This window comes from Camponotus vicinus, unplaced genomic scaffold (assembly GCF_025532165.1).
Source record: "Camponotus vicinus isolate PSW18456_S1 unplaced genomic scaffold, iyCamVici1.0 SCAF_1, whole genome shotgun sequence".
In the NCBI taxonomy this organism is placed as follows: domain Eukaryota; kingdom Metazoa; phylum Arthropoda; class Insecta; order Hymenoptera; family Formicidae; genus Camponotus; species Camponotus vicinus.
In genome coordinates this window covers 19,189,603-19,203,536 of record NW_028141945.1, presented here as the reverse complement: position 1 = coordinate 19,203,536, position 13,934 = coordinate 19,189,603, and the positions used below count along the sequence as shown (strand labels likewise).

Genomic DNA, 13,934 nt, shown 5'->3' with positions numbered 1-13,934 from the left:
TATTATTATTATTTCAATTTCCAAAACATGTACATCTTTGAAAATCTACAAAGATTGTGAATGTAAAAGCAAGTGACAGATGATCTAGTTACTCTAATCCGGACATACGTAAACTTACATACATTGTCGCTAACTAGGAAGGCATTACAGACACACTTCTACATTAAAACCGAGTATCTCAAAATAGCGCACGCCAAAATAGTCGTGTATAGTCTTCGTTGCAGTTAGACACGCCACGAGAAGCTAGTATCTTCGAGTTGTCGAGCAGCGACGTGCCACTCGAACGTGTTCTCCAATTAATTAATTAATTTCACGTTTTTCAAAAAGATAACGATAATCAATTCGACGTTTCTGTTGAACGATTTTGCTGAGAAATTAATGTGAAAATTAATTACACGGAATTAATTCTAAAAATATACATCAATATTATCGAGAGAATTTTACCGATAATTAATACCAAAGAATATATTTTAATTAATAATATAATTTAATTAATAATCAAAACTGTGTTACATAATTCTGTATATTTAAAATAAAACTACAAGACATATATTAATGCTATTATAAAAACATCCAAACACTAATACGTTAATTACAGTTATATGTTTTATTAATTTTTAATTATTACATAAAAATAATAAAAATTATGTCGGAAAGAGAGTTGGAACCAGAAGTTGGCGGATTTTTCCGCTCGAATTTGCTGGCTGTGCGAAAGGCGATTCGCCAACAGGACTTCAAGAAATTCGCCGCCCTCGAATCGAATGCCGAGAGGGTAGCTTTCGTCCTGAGCTATCCCGAGGCTCACCAATTGTCCCTGGATGTGGAGAAGCCCATGGTTAAGGATAGCAGTGGTGCTATTCAACTGAAAGAAAGTGGAAACAAGCTTTTTGGTCGCGGCGAATTTTCAAAGGCCTTGGAGGCTTATTCGAACGCAGTTCTTTTAGCACCGTCAACAGGTAAATATATCAAATATACGATGTTTATTATAATGTCTGTATTATTTAATTATATATGTAGTAAAATTAATATATATTTGTCATACTAATAGTATAATGTTTGTTAAATAGTTTTTCATTGTTTCTCCATAATTTAATTTATTTGAAAAATCTCCGATTAATTATTCGACGTCATTCAATCAATAATAATTACATCGCTTAATTATCTGAATCATGAACGCAGGTCTAAATGTTTAGAATTAAGTGTCATCCTGGCGAATCGCTCGGCCACGCTGTATCACTTGGAACGTTACGAGCACGCGTTGGAGGACATGGAGGAGGCCTCGCAACTCGGTTACCCAAAGGACCTCTTTTACAAGCTCGAGGAGCGACGGGCTAAATGCCTGTTGGCCTTAAAGAGACACGATGCGGCGATCGAGGCGTTCAGACGAGCTCTCCAGACCCTGGACGACGCCAGGGTACCGTTGGAGCGCAAACAGAAGTTCGAGACGGACATCAGGATGATGCTCGCGGTGATGGATAAGGGCAAACAGCTCAACAAAACCGCCCCGAACAATCTCTCGCGAGTTAATGACAAGCAAAGTCTGTCCAGTCAACGTTCCCAAGAGAATCGCGGCAAGTTTATCCTCGAAAAGCAAAGGAATCCTCGATATCCTGCTTGCAGTAGCGCAATGGAGATCAAGGACAACGGAGGTGACGTGGGTAGACATGCCGTGGCGACCAGGGAAATAGCGCCTGGGGAGATCGTAATCGTGGAACGACCGCATTGCGCGTTTCTGTTGGCGGAGAACAGGTAAATTCAAGTATTTCATATAATCTAGTTCTATATTTCTTTCATTTTATTTATTTAACTATTTGTAATTAATATTATTTGTAATTAATTAATTATTATATTTATTAATTATTATATACTTATTATATATTTATTATATAAAAAATTATATAATTAATTATTATATATTTATAATTATTTAAATAATTATATATTTATTATATATTTATTATATATTTATTATATATTATTATTATAGAATTTTATCATCAACAATTAAGGATGCTAGAACGTATGACTTTCAGGCTCACACATTGTCACTTATGCTTCGCGAGGATATTCGTGCCGGTTCCTTGTCGCACTTGCAGCTGCATCGTATATTGCAGTCGTCGTTGCAGAGACGCGGACGCCCAAGTGCATCTGCGGGAATGCAAGCTGCTGCCGATCCTGTGGCGTTCGAAGACTTCGGTGACGTGTTTTCTAGCTTTAAGGGCGATCACGCAGAAATCCTTGGAAGAAATTATGAAGCTGAAGGAACAGCTCGTGGATTCCGGAAACGCATTGAACATCTCCGCGAAGAATCCGTATCGAGGGAATGATTACATGACTTTCTACAATTTAGGTTGATTAATTGAGATAAAAAAATATATAAAATATAAAAATATATAGTAACTTAAACAAAGCTATAAAGTAGAAATAAGGCAACTTTTTAATTAAATCAGCACATCTCGATATGTATTTATGCAAAATTGTTTTGTTAAATTAATTAATTTAATTTACTAATTTAAAAATTATAAAAATATAATATATAAAATTAAATTATTTGTTAATGAAACAAGTACTCACTCTTTTCTTTGATATGGAGATTATCTTTTTTCTTGTACTGAGATTTTTTTATATTTTTGATAGTGACCCATGAAGACAAAAGATTGCCAGAGGATCTTTTTCACAGAGCTTATATGGCAGCCTGGCTGTTCAGATTGCTAAAAACGAGCGAATACTTGCCGGAAAGCATGAAAACTGCTGATACGGCGCACAACAAATTATCCGACGAGGAGTTGTTCATCGCGGAGTTACTGTTACACAATTTACAGTTGCTGCAATTCAATTCGCACGAGGTAACAAGCTGTAATATTACAATGTTATAATTTTCCACGCTTTCTCGTGCGACTGTAATTAATCATTGCCGTAAAATTATTTTTATTTATATTAAAACGATTTTTACATTAATTTTATATAATAAATAGATTATTATAAAATCACAATCAAATTTATATTATTGTTTTTCCTCTCGCAATTACTGACCGTATCGTTTCTTTTCTAGATTTCGGAACTGATAAAACCAAAAGGGGAGAAGACACTCTCTAAGGCCAAAAGTATATTCATAGGCGGTGGTGTTTATCCTACGGTAGCGATGTTAAATCATTCATGCAATCCTGGTGTAATACGGTAAATAATTAACATCATATTTTGTACATTATTAAAATATTATTATTATAAAAAACAAAAGCAATTTTATTATTATAAAATTTTCAAATATCAACAATTTATATAAATTAATAAATTATTTATTAAATTAATTTATATAAATAAAATTCTTTTAATTATATATCGTTCATTTTTTGAACCAATTTTTTAATTATTGAGAATCTATATTAATTCTTCATTAATTTAAAAATGACTTCATTACTAATTTTTAATAAAAAAAATAATTTGAATGTTATATATGTAAAATATATATTAATCATTAGGTATTTTATCGGCACGACTATGGTTGTTCGTGCCGCTCGGACAATCAGAGCGGGTGAAGAGATTTCTGAAAATTACGGTCCGATCTTCACAACCACGCCCGAAAATGAACGAAAGAGAAGATTGAGAGTCCAATATTGGTTCGATTGCAATTGCGAAGCGTGCTCGGGGCACTGGCCGCTTCTGGAAGAGTTGGATCCAACAGTACTCAGGTATTTATCAACATGATCAGATGTTAATTATATGCTAAAATAATTGTAATTAATCGGATAAATAATCATCCATTATAATTATTATTATTAATAAAATTATAATGAAGATACCGTTAACTTATTTAATTATAAAAATATAAATTATCAAGTTATCTTCCAGAATAATATTGACGCCATAATATTATATCGTACAATTTTTTTTAGATTTAAATGCGAAACTGGATTGTCCTGTGGTAACGTGCTGTTGGTCAGAAGCGACACAAACGAGTTTATGATCGGATGCGCGAAATGCGGCAGGAGCACGAATATATTGAAAGGCTTGAGAGCCCTCCAAGACACGGACGCACTTTTCAAAGTCGCGTCGATGAATCTCGAAGAGGGCAAAAATGAGCTGGCATTAAAAGCTTATCTGGAGATTTTGAAGCTGCTAGATGAGACCCTGGCATTACCTATCAGAGATTATCACATCTGCCAGCAAGGAGTCAGATTATGCGCCCTTGCTTTAGGCAATACAGCTTATATTTAATCATCACAGAGCCCTAAAGAATCTACGTAGAATATTCATAATGTGAATTTTCCTTTATTATGTGAGTTTTATGATTTTATATTAATTTTTTATTAATTACAAGACAAAAATATAATTGACATAATTTTGAATATATTTAAAAAATACACATTTATGTAATAAATTAGATTTGATTACACTCAAGTTCGCATATAAGTTATCGAAAATTAGATTGTATTAAAAGAGAGGTTGCTTTTATATATAAATAATTAAATAAAAAACAAATTAAAGAAGCAAAAATCATATATATATTCTTTCCAAAATATATTCAATTTATATAAATAGCAAATATTTTTAGAAAATATATTTTTCATCATAAATTAATCAAATTTAAATTCAAAAATTAGAGTAAAATATAAAAAATCGTGTCCGAGAAGTAAATTATTTACAGAAAAGAACTGATTTGTTTTTTTGGTTTAAGGATCATTTGTTTTCATTCTCAATTTGCATAATCTTCTAAAATTTTTTTATTGTTATATAATATCCTATTATTTATATGTATATGTATAAAATTTTTTTGGTCCTTAAAACAACTCTATCAAAGACTATAAAATAGCTGGTTTTTGCATTCAGACTGTTTCATTCTATTGATTTTTAAATTTTTAGATTGTTTAACAGGATAAGGTATATAAAATGTATTCAAAAAGTACCTGTATATTATTCATTATATTATATATACATATGTATATAGATAAATATATGTGTATATAGTGCTCATTATATTTAGTCTCGATGTAAAGAAAGGAGATAAATCGCATTCGCAGTATACAAAAGAAAGCTATGTTGCAATTTTTCACTTGTATTATTATCTACAAATTTATTCGTGTCGTATATTAAATTCCAAACCCAAAATACAAAATAATCAAAAGAAAACTAAAGTTTCACTCTCTTCTAGCATTTAGTCACAATAAACATTAATAATAATTAAGAACTTCAGAAAAGTATGATCGAATTTATTTTATAGGTAGTACAGATTGATATAATTAATCGATTAATTCGACATCACAAAATTACTCGTGATATAATGTACGTAAATGTATGTATGTATGTATGTAGTGTAAATGTGCAACAATTAATTCGTCTATGTGTATATGTGTCTGTATTTATGCTACATATAATAGTGAAACTTACGAGAAGAATACAGCTTATATACTAAACTCGTAAACGTATAGTTCACAAAATTCACTCCTCATTTTATTTCTTAGCGTAATCTTATCATAATTATTCATAGTTCCGAACGCGAGCGTCTGTGTATGTGTATGTATGTGTGGTTAACAATCAATCTTTATGACTTTGTCTCTCCCTCTATCTCTCATCTTTATTTCTGTCTTCCGTCCAGTCGATCCCATTTCTCTCTCTCTTTTTCTCTCGACCTTTTAGCATCTAACTGTAATTAGATAAAAAATACAAAGCTTAGAAAAAGGAATCTTAGAATGAACTGCTTTTTCGTGTCTTTCTTTTCTCTCTTTTCACTTTTATCGCGAGAAAGGACGTTGCTGTGTCTTTGCGGTGAATTTTGATCACACGAATGCGGAATTCTCGCCATGTCGCACAATGATAGGATTTTTTTCTATCCAATCACATCAATTTCACACAAAAGCCCTTGTCCCCTCAGAGGCGCATTCGAGCGTTGTAATTTTTCTTTACTGTTGCATTAATTTTTTCTGGTTCTCTTGTTTTGTTTCCTTTTTTTGCTTATTTGGGAAAATAATTTCTTTTTTTTTAACTTTAATTATTTTTTATTTTTTATTTTTTTTTTAATTAGCGGGACTAATATATTAATACCGTCTGTCGCGGGAATCCGAGCGTGAACGGCGATCGCGGCTACGGCTCCGAGTCAGTGATCTCCTGCGGGGACTGCGAGACCTCGACCTAAAAGATTAAAGACAATTTAGATATAGTTTTCATTTTGGAGTGACAGATGGGATTATTAGAAACCGCTTCTCCGCTCCATTACGAGCTTTCCAAATCGCCATTTTAATCATCGCAATATAAACAATAAGTAATATATTAATATTACAATAAGTAATATATTAATAATACTGTAGAATATTCATATGTAAACTATTCATAAATATTCGTAAATTTTATTAATTTTTAGTTTTATTGTGCATGTATATAACAGTATTATTTCAATAAAATATTTAATCAAAATTTACTAATATAAATAATTATTTATAATTGATTATTTATATTTGAAAATGACAAATAAGCAATTATTAGAAATATAATCGATTATCAAATTAATTTTTACATGTTAACTAATATTTACATAAATATTTAAAATAATTAAATTACTATTAGAGTAATTATTTATATATAATTATTTTTTTGTATTGTTCTTTCTTGAAAGAATTGTTTATTAATCATTTAGCTTTTAAATTGTTAAAAATAATTTAAAATATTAATTCAATTATATTTACTATATATTATTTGATAAGCAATTGAAATCTGAAAAATTATAATGTCGAATTCTTTTCTTTGTTCGAAACGGAGCGGAGCGACGTGATAGAACACAGATACGAAAAATCATCGCAAGGCAACTGCAAGAGAATTAGGATTATCTAATTTCTATTTTACCTAAAGGGTGATATATAAAAATTATATAGTTAGACAGGATTAATAATGCAAAATGATGACTCACCAATCGAATGTAAAATTAATTAAAGAAAATAGAGGATTAACTTTAGTAATCAAATTAAATCTTTTATCAGTAAATGCGACATCTCTCAATATATATGATAGATGTAACAGATACATCACTTTATATTTATGTTACATGTGTGTATCGGCTTGGAATTCTCCGCAATTCAATTAAACATTGATTATACTCATTTCTAAAAATTCGATTTCAAGAACAATTTGAAAGCTTCTTTTATTTGGCCCTTTAATAAAGATATTACGTCTTCACCGAAGCAGGCAGAATTCCTCGCCGAAACGACAGCAATAAATCCAAAATAATAACTGCATATAATTCTGAAAAAAAAAAATAAATAAAAACAAAAAAATAGAAATAGATAGAGATAGATAAAAAATCTTTGAAAATCGGTGAAATACCAGACAACTGTGAACATGTAGTGGTGGTTGGTGGTAGTTGGTTGGGTGGTGGTGGGATGGTGTGTAGTAGGTGGTGATCATTTCGCTTTTTTTGCGTTCGCTCTCGAGAAGATCTTTCGGCGGCAACTCTCGCGCGCTCAGTTGTCGTCGTGGCTAAACACACGTCCCTAAGTGATGGTCGACGAGTAGGAGCAGTAGCAGTAGTGGTAGTAGCAGTGGCGGTAATGCTAGTAGTAGCAGTGGTGAAATAGAAACGTCGGTATTGAAACGACGAACGGTCGAGAAGACAGTCGTTCGCAGTCGAATGGAGAGACGCGCCGATGAGTAAAATTATTGTGTGAAAAATCTTTTTTTTTTTTTGGCATCGCGCGATTGATTCGTTCAAGATGGTGGCGGCCGATGGGTGACGTTTTTTTCTCACGGTGGCGAATTTTTTTTGGCGATTAATTCGGTGTGTACCACTGCCCCCCCGGGCTAAAGCTGAGACGAAGAGTCGAAGAACGTGGATCACAACAACACCCGGTGATCGGTCGATCGGTCGGTTGGTGGTGGTGGTGATGGTGGTAGTGGTGGAAGAGTAGTAGTAGTAGTAGTAGTAGTAGTAGTAATAATAATAATAGTAGTAGTAGTAGTGGTGGTAGTTATCGAAGGGGAGAATCTCGTAGAACGACGGACGGTTTGTTTTTGCAGTGCAACGACGGCGAACGGGGGGACAGCAACAAAAGAGGCAACGTTTTTTTTCTTTTTTTCTCTTAAGATGGCATTCTCGGCACTGACAGTACTCCGGCAGCACGCGAACTGTTGTTTGTCGGTTATTGCACCATTATATGTGCTGTGTGCGCGTTGCAACACCACAACGCACAACTTCGACGGACGACGTGACGTGACGTGACGTGACAGACGTACGGACGGCTTCCTATATACTCGGTGACTTGGTGGTGACTGATGGTGACTTGGTTGATTGGGAAGTTAGTGGGCAGGCAGGCATATATATATTTTTTGTTCAGTTTTGTTCGATTGGCGACGATTGCGAGATTGACAATTTTGCATTTTTTTTCGCGTACGAGTACGCTTTTTCACGGTGGCTGTAGTAGTAGTAGTAGTAGTAGAAGTAGCAGTAGTAGTGGCGGGGAGACGAGCAGAGCTAGGAGCTGACGCTGGTAGAATCTGCAAACGTCAGTTTTAGCAATATAATCATCAACGTTATCATACTCCTGGCCACTATATCGAGTATTTTTTTTTTGGTTTTCGAACTTTTACCACTTTCGAAAAAAAAAGAAAAAAAAAAGATTTTGCGAACCGAAATTGAAATTGCATACACATGCTCGCCTTTCGCCTTATTACCGATTGATTTTTGCATTCTCCTTTATCCTAGACTGCCCACTCGAATGCATACGAAAAAAAGAAGAGAGGACCTCTCTGTGCTTCGTGCTCATCGACTCGGATCTATATGTGATGGATCTATATCGCTCCGGTTACACATCACGTTCTCGTCGCGACGCATCGAGTACACGTGGATTTTTTATCGAGTATAACAAAAAAAATTAATAAGCTTTTTAAATTCAGATTATACTCAAATTATAATTCTTTACTTTGTTCATACTGCGGTGCGTGTGCGATGAGAAGTGACAAAAAGCACGAGTGTTTATCTTATTCGACTAACATCTTTCGGTATCCGAAGTCTTAAGAAAGTGACAATCAAAAGTCGTAAAAATATAAATAAAAATTTAAAATATTTGTTGTTCAAGAAAATAGAAAGAAATTTTTACTATATGTTACTTTCTTATAATTACAAAGAGAAATATCATTATTAATTAATAAAAAAGTATTAGAAATATTAAGCAATCAAAAGTTGTAATTAATTTAAAAATTATAACTGAAAAATTCTGAGAGATCTGGAATATATTTTAAATTATTACTATTAAGACAATATTATTCATTATTTGTCATTGTTATTAAATAATTTATTGTTACTAGAATAATTTTGTTTTTTTTTGTAATTGCAACTTTATAAAGCTGTTATTCTCGACTTCAGATACCGAAGAGACTCCTCCTTTCGATCCACTTAAAGATCAAAATCAATAATGATACGGTAATTTTAAGAAACTCAAAACTCTATAAATGCAAGGTGCATTTTATTTCTCCCGAAATTATCGCGCTGACATCATGCATTCTTTCCGATTTTGACTCTCTTTCTTCTGCTTTATTCTATTACATAATTTTTAAATCTTCCTCGTTTTCATTTACCATCGTATCATTTGTTCACAGCACGGTCTTACATACAGGTCTGGAAACTCAGGCCTTTTTTAGTGGTGGGGGAGGTCTCACTTAGTGTGTCCGTTTTTCGACTAGAAGTCGCAATACGAGCGAGAGAGACAGAGATAGACGGCAGTAGTCGTTCTCTCTCTAACATACGTCTAAATGCAACTTCTAGATCGCAGCGAACCTAGCAGGTAAGCTGTGAACTCCCGAAAAACGGACACACTAAGTGAGACCTCCCCCACCACCGGAGTTTCCAGACCTGTATGTAAGACCGTGGTTCACAGTCATATGTTCTCTCCAAAATTCGATTGTTAATCAAGCATTATTCGCTTTTTTATCATCGTTCGAGTGTTCACGATTCGCCACGCGATTAATTACCCCCTTAAGATATCTTTTAATCTTCCAATTATAAATTTCAAACTTAAAGGGAGAACGATGATGAAATTAATTAATTAGCAGAAATGAATTTTCATAGAAAATTTGTCAAGTTACGTGAAAGGTAAACTCTATTTTTGTCATGATCATTGATTAATCTATTTACTATTAATTCATTTCCAGCATCGTCCTTCGAATGTCTCTAAATGTTTTGAGCGACTACTATTTTTAGTGATGTAGATAATGCGTGCAATATATATACGTATATATATACATTACAAGCATGCGTATGCTATGACAAAACAAAATCGCGAAATGTGTATACCTACTGATTATCATCTAGTTTCTTTCGCCAGATAGAGTCTGAAAAACTTTCACGAAGCGAGATACGAAAAATAATTAAATAGCATGAGAAGGAGAATGAATTACCTGGAATAGCGACTACACGATCTTCGTGGACTTCTCGACCAAGATCTACAAAAAAATTAAAAAGAACTAATGTATGTCTGCCAATATACATCGCCGGCGGTGGCCTCACATATTTTTTTTTTTTTAGTAATACCTGAAAACTGTACTTAACTTTGACAGCAAAGAAAACAATGACAGAGAAAGAGAGAGAAAGGGAGAGAGAAAATGGATCTTTTTGAGATGACGAGAAAAGAGGAGCGGAAAAATCTTACCTCGGATAACGATCCAGGGATTTTCTACAGGAACTGCGTGACCTGGACCTAAAAATGTATGAAAGAAAGGGAAAAAGTATTTCATATGTGAAACACACACCAATTGTTTGCTGAAGCGTGTACCTAAAGACATTAAAATAGAAGAGAGAGAAATAATGAAAGAGAGATAGGAACAAATGTTGACTGATAATCAAAAACAGAAATCGTTATCTCGACATTTGTCATGCTAAGATAAAAGATTGTAAAATATTTTTTTAAAAATTAACAGTGTAATGAAGTAACATAAAAAATACATGCTTTATATGTATTATTAATGTACATATTAACAAAAAAGTTTATTATAAATTAGCAGCGATAAAAAAAGTTATTAAAAAAATAAAATAATTCAATTCGACAATTATTTAATTAAATTCGTAAGAGAAGATGTGAAAATACATATTACCATTATATATGTATATTTCTCTATTATTATATTTCTTTATATTATTTAAAATTAGATTTAAAGCAAGAACTTCACTCCATGAATATATTGAGTTACATTATTTATGCAGTTAGAATTTATAAATATTAACATTTAAATTTTTACATTGCGTAAACAAAAAGTACTTATTGATATCTAACATTATCCTCTCAATTCATCTCGATTTATCCTCTTTCAATATCTTTTATCTTAGTACATCGAACTAAATCGTAATGTCTCAATATCTCTCTGTCCACACAAACATGCAGTGTAGATTTAATCATGCTCTGACTAATCCCTGGTATTGACCTTTCACCATACTCATGCAGACTTAACATCTAATCCTAGTGTAATTTGTACAAGAACATATCACGCGACATATTTGAATAATTGGTCATTTCGAACTGCGAATTCACGATCGTAAACGAGGAGGAAGATTAGCCAGACACATGACGTTCGAGACAGAAAGAGAGAAAGTTTTATATAAAAAAAAAAACGAATACGATGTATAAATATATAATACTAAACTATACGTTTATCGGCATTCCCCTACACACAGAGACATAAGAGAGAAAAAATATCGAATTACATGGTAGTGATGTGCATAAAAATGTTCATTGAAGAAAAAAAAACCCGTGCTTCGTTTGTTTCCCTGATAAGAGCGCGCTCCTATTTTTAAGATAAGAAAGAGATGCTCATCTCCATCATAAATACCTATGTTGGCAAGGGACTTTTAGTTAGTTTCTGTCACAGCTCTAACATTTTTCTCGCTGCAAAGTTCGCGATTTCTGCGAAACGGCGCAAGTTTCCTTACCTCGAATATCTAGGACCGGGTCTGCGTCCACCACCGCCTCGCCGACTTCTCCCAGATGACATTTCTACTCGCACTCTGGTACCACACAAGTGTCTGAAAGAAAAAATATTTTCAGTTGCAAAGAAAAACAATTTTACCATCCTGAATTATTTTTTTATTCCTTTGAAAAGACAGAAGCGATAATTATGAAGAGATTGTATAAACGATAATTGTGACAAATATCTAATAATTATCTAATTAATACTCAACAATTACATTCCATTCATTAAAGCTTTTTCAGTAATTTATACAATTTATCTTATTGTTTACAATTTTGTTTATCTTATATCATTACTTAATAATTTATATATAATCATATATAAGGTTCAGAATTATTACAAAAATTACAAATGATTAAACTTACATTCCATCTAATCCTCTCACTGCATCTTCGGCATCTCGTGGATCCTCAAATTCCACAAATGCGAAACCAGGTGGATTTCTGGCTACCCACACGTTTCTCAGTGGACCATACTTACTGAACTTACCCTCTATTTCATGTTTGCTAGCACTACTGCCCAGATTACCAACATAAACCTTGCAGGATAGATCCCATTCACGATAGCGCGACATTTTCTACCTGCAAATTTTATTATCAAGTTAGTACAAATATAATCTAAACACATTCATAATACTATTAACGTATGATATACAAATATATTTATATATAAAATTGCAATATTCAACATCAAATGATTTTCTTCAACAAAAAGTCACAATCAAACTTTTGATAAAATTGGATAAATATGTAATATGTATGGCAAATGTTTGAAAATTTTTAACTTCTTGCTTGAAAATATCTAACATTTTATATTTATCATACTACACATGTAAAACATATAAAGATAACATACACATATGTAAAAAATTTATGGATATCAAAACAATAATTCATTATTCAACAATGATACGAATATTTTCTATTTTCATCGACACTTCCATTAATATGTAATTAACATAACAAAGTCCATTCGCTGATATATGCACATAATTCTAAAGCTTATGCTCTCTAATATGCTCATTAAAATGTAATCAGAATAATCAAAATATTTCACTAACAAATAATGAATTCTTGGATCTATACTTCTTTCTACAAACGCGATAATAATGGAAAAATTCTAAAGAAAAGTATTCTACCATTCTTTCAATCAATCGAAAGCCGCGCAATCGCGTCCAAATTCATTAATTATTATTGAGATTGATAATTGTAACGACGCCATGTCGCGGTCGCTATCGAATCTTAATCGCTCCCTCCCCCCTTCTTTGACAGATTCTAAATTTTTCACAAATATACATGCGTTGCTCCAAGTTACAATTTTAATTAAAATAAATAAATAAATTTAATATTCCTTTCTGAATGATCCATTTTTGCTATTTTCGTTTGTCGAACGTGATAACGAAAAGGCGTTTTCTTCGTTGCCGAAATGACGCCATGGAAAAATGCGTCTTCCAACAATCGCAACTTTTCACTTGACGTCAATGGGCGAATATCCCATATATAACCTAAAAATAGATTCGAAAATGGCGATTTGATTAAATAACCCATACCTTTGAAAGAAGTCGCTATTAGGAGATCAGCAGAACCTGCTGGAACAACACGATCGGCCACCACACGTAGAATGCGACGAACTTCACAAAATGGCGTCTCTCAAAGGAGTCACCTAACCCACCTAGCTTTACCCCCACTTCGCCTAACCCAACCTTAACTGCTACAGCCAGTTCGGCGCGGCCATAGACATATAAAATATATATAGACGGGCATTGGCTGGCGATATATCGACGTAAGAGAGAGTAAGTTTAGAGATAAATATTGACGAGATTCATCTCAGAATATGATTTTTTTTATTCGATTATATATTTATAATTGGTTATAATTTTACTTTACTGCAATTCTGTCTTCCTTGCATGTATTTTGTATGTCTATGGATCGCCATTTTAAGCTGTGTTCAAAAATTTACTTGCGTTTGACGTTTACGCCGATAAATAAATTTTC

At 32.8% G+C, this 13,934-nt stretch overlaps 2 protein-coding genes across 8 annotated transcripts; one reads left to right on the top strand and one right to left on the bottom strand.

The window, feature by feature from the left end:
- Positions 1-118: 118 nt before the first annotated feature.
- Positions 119-6,304, top strand: LOC145959317 (protein-lysine N-methyltransferase SMYD4). 2 transcript variants are annotated; one of them, XM_083078057.1, is made up of 7 exons: positions 119-956; positions 1,194-1,749; positions 2,034-2,350; positions 2,638-2,846; positions 3,053-3,177; positions 3,480-3,689; positions 3,894-6,303. In XM_083078057.1, exons 1-7 carry the CDS (start codon positions 647-649, stop codon positions 4,213-4,215), a joined length of 2,049 nt encoding a protein of 682 aa, XP_082934183.1. In that variant the 5' UTR covers positions 119-646; the 3' UTR covers positions 4,216-6,303. The 2 variants fall into 2 exon arrangements, with proteins under 2 accessions (XP_082934183.1, XP_082934184.1); XM_083078058.1 differs by having other exon boundaries at positions 820-956; positions 1,180-1,749; positions 3,894-6,304.
- Positions 4,893-13,644, bottom strand: LOC145959318 (RNA-binding protein 1-like). 6 transcript variants are annotated; one of them, XM_083078059.1, is made up of 7 exons: positions 13,490-13,644; positions 12,306-12,521; positions 11,903-11,995; positions 10,629-10,676; positions 10,378-10,422; positions 6,040-6,126; positions 4,893-5,641 (listed from the first exon to the last, which is right to left on the bottom strand). In XM_083078059.1, exons 2-7 carry the CDS (start codon positions 12,512-12,514, stop codon positions 5,638-5,640), a joined length of 486 nt encoding a protein of 161 aa, XP_082934185.1. In that variant the 5' UTR covers positions 12,515-12,521; positions 13,490-13,644; the 3' UTR covers positions 4,893-5,637. The 6 variants fall into 6 exon arrangements, with proteins under 6 accessions (XP_082934185.1, XP_082934187.1, XP_082934189.1 ...); XM_083078061.1 differs by lacking the exon at positions 10,629-10,676; XM_083078060.1 differs by lacking the exons at positions 4,893-5,641; positions 6,040-6,126 and adding an exon at positions 8,285-8,478.
- Between the last annotated feature and the right edge of the window lie 290 nt (positions 13,645-13,934).

Bases quoted from the DNA above. Each gene is read 5' to 3' on its own strand.
- LOC145959317 (XM_083078057.1), top strand. From the start codon at position 647: ATGTCGGAAAGAGAGTTGGAACCAGAAGTTGGCGGATTTTTCCGCTCG. The intron at 957-1,193 runs GTAAATATATCA...CTAAATGTTTAG, and splicing joins TCTTTTAGCACCGTCAACAG to AATTAAGTGTCATCCTGGCG. The intron at 2,847-3,052 runs GTAACAAGCTGT...TTTCTTTTCTAG, and splicing joins TGCAATTCAATTCGCACGAG to ATTTCGGAACTGATAAAACC.
- LOC145959318 (XM_083078059.1), bottom strand. From the start codon at position 12,514: ATGTCGCGCTATCGTGAATGGGATCTATCCTGCAAGGTTTATGTTGGT. The intron at 11,996-12,305 runs GTAAGTTTAATC...TTTTTCTTTCAG, and splicing joins GTGAGAGGATTAGATGGAAT to ACACTTGTGTGGTACCAGAG. The intron at 10,677-11,902 runs GTAAGGAAACTT...ATACATTTTTAG, and splicing joins CCCGGTCCTAGATATTCGAG to GTCCAGGTCACGCAGTTCCT.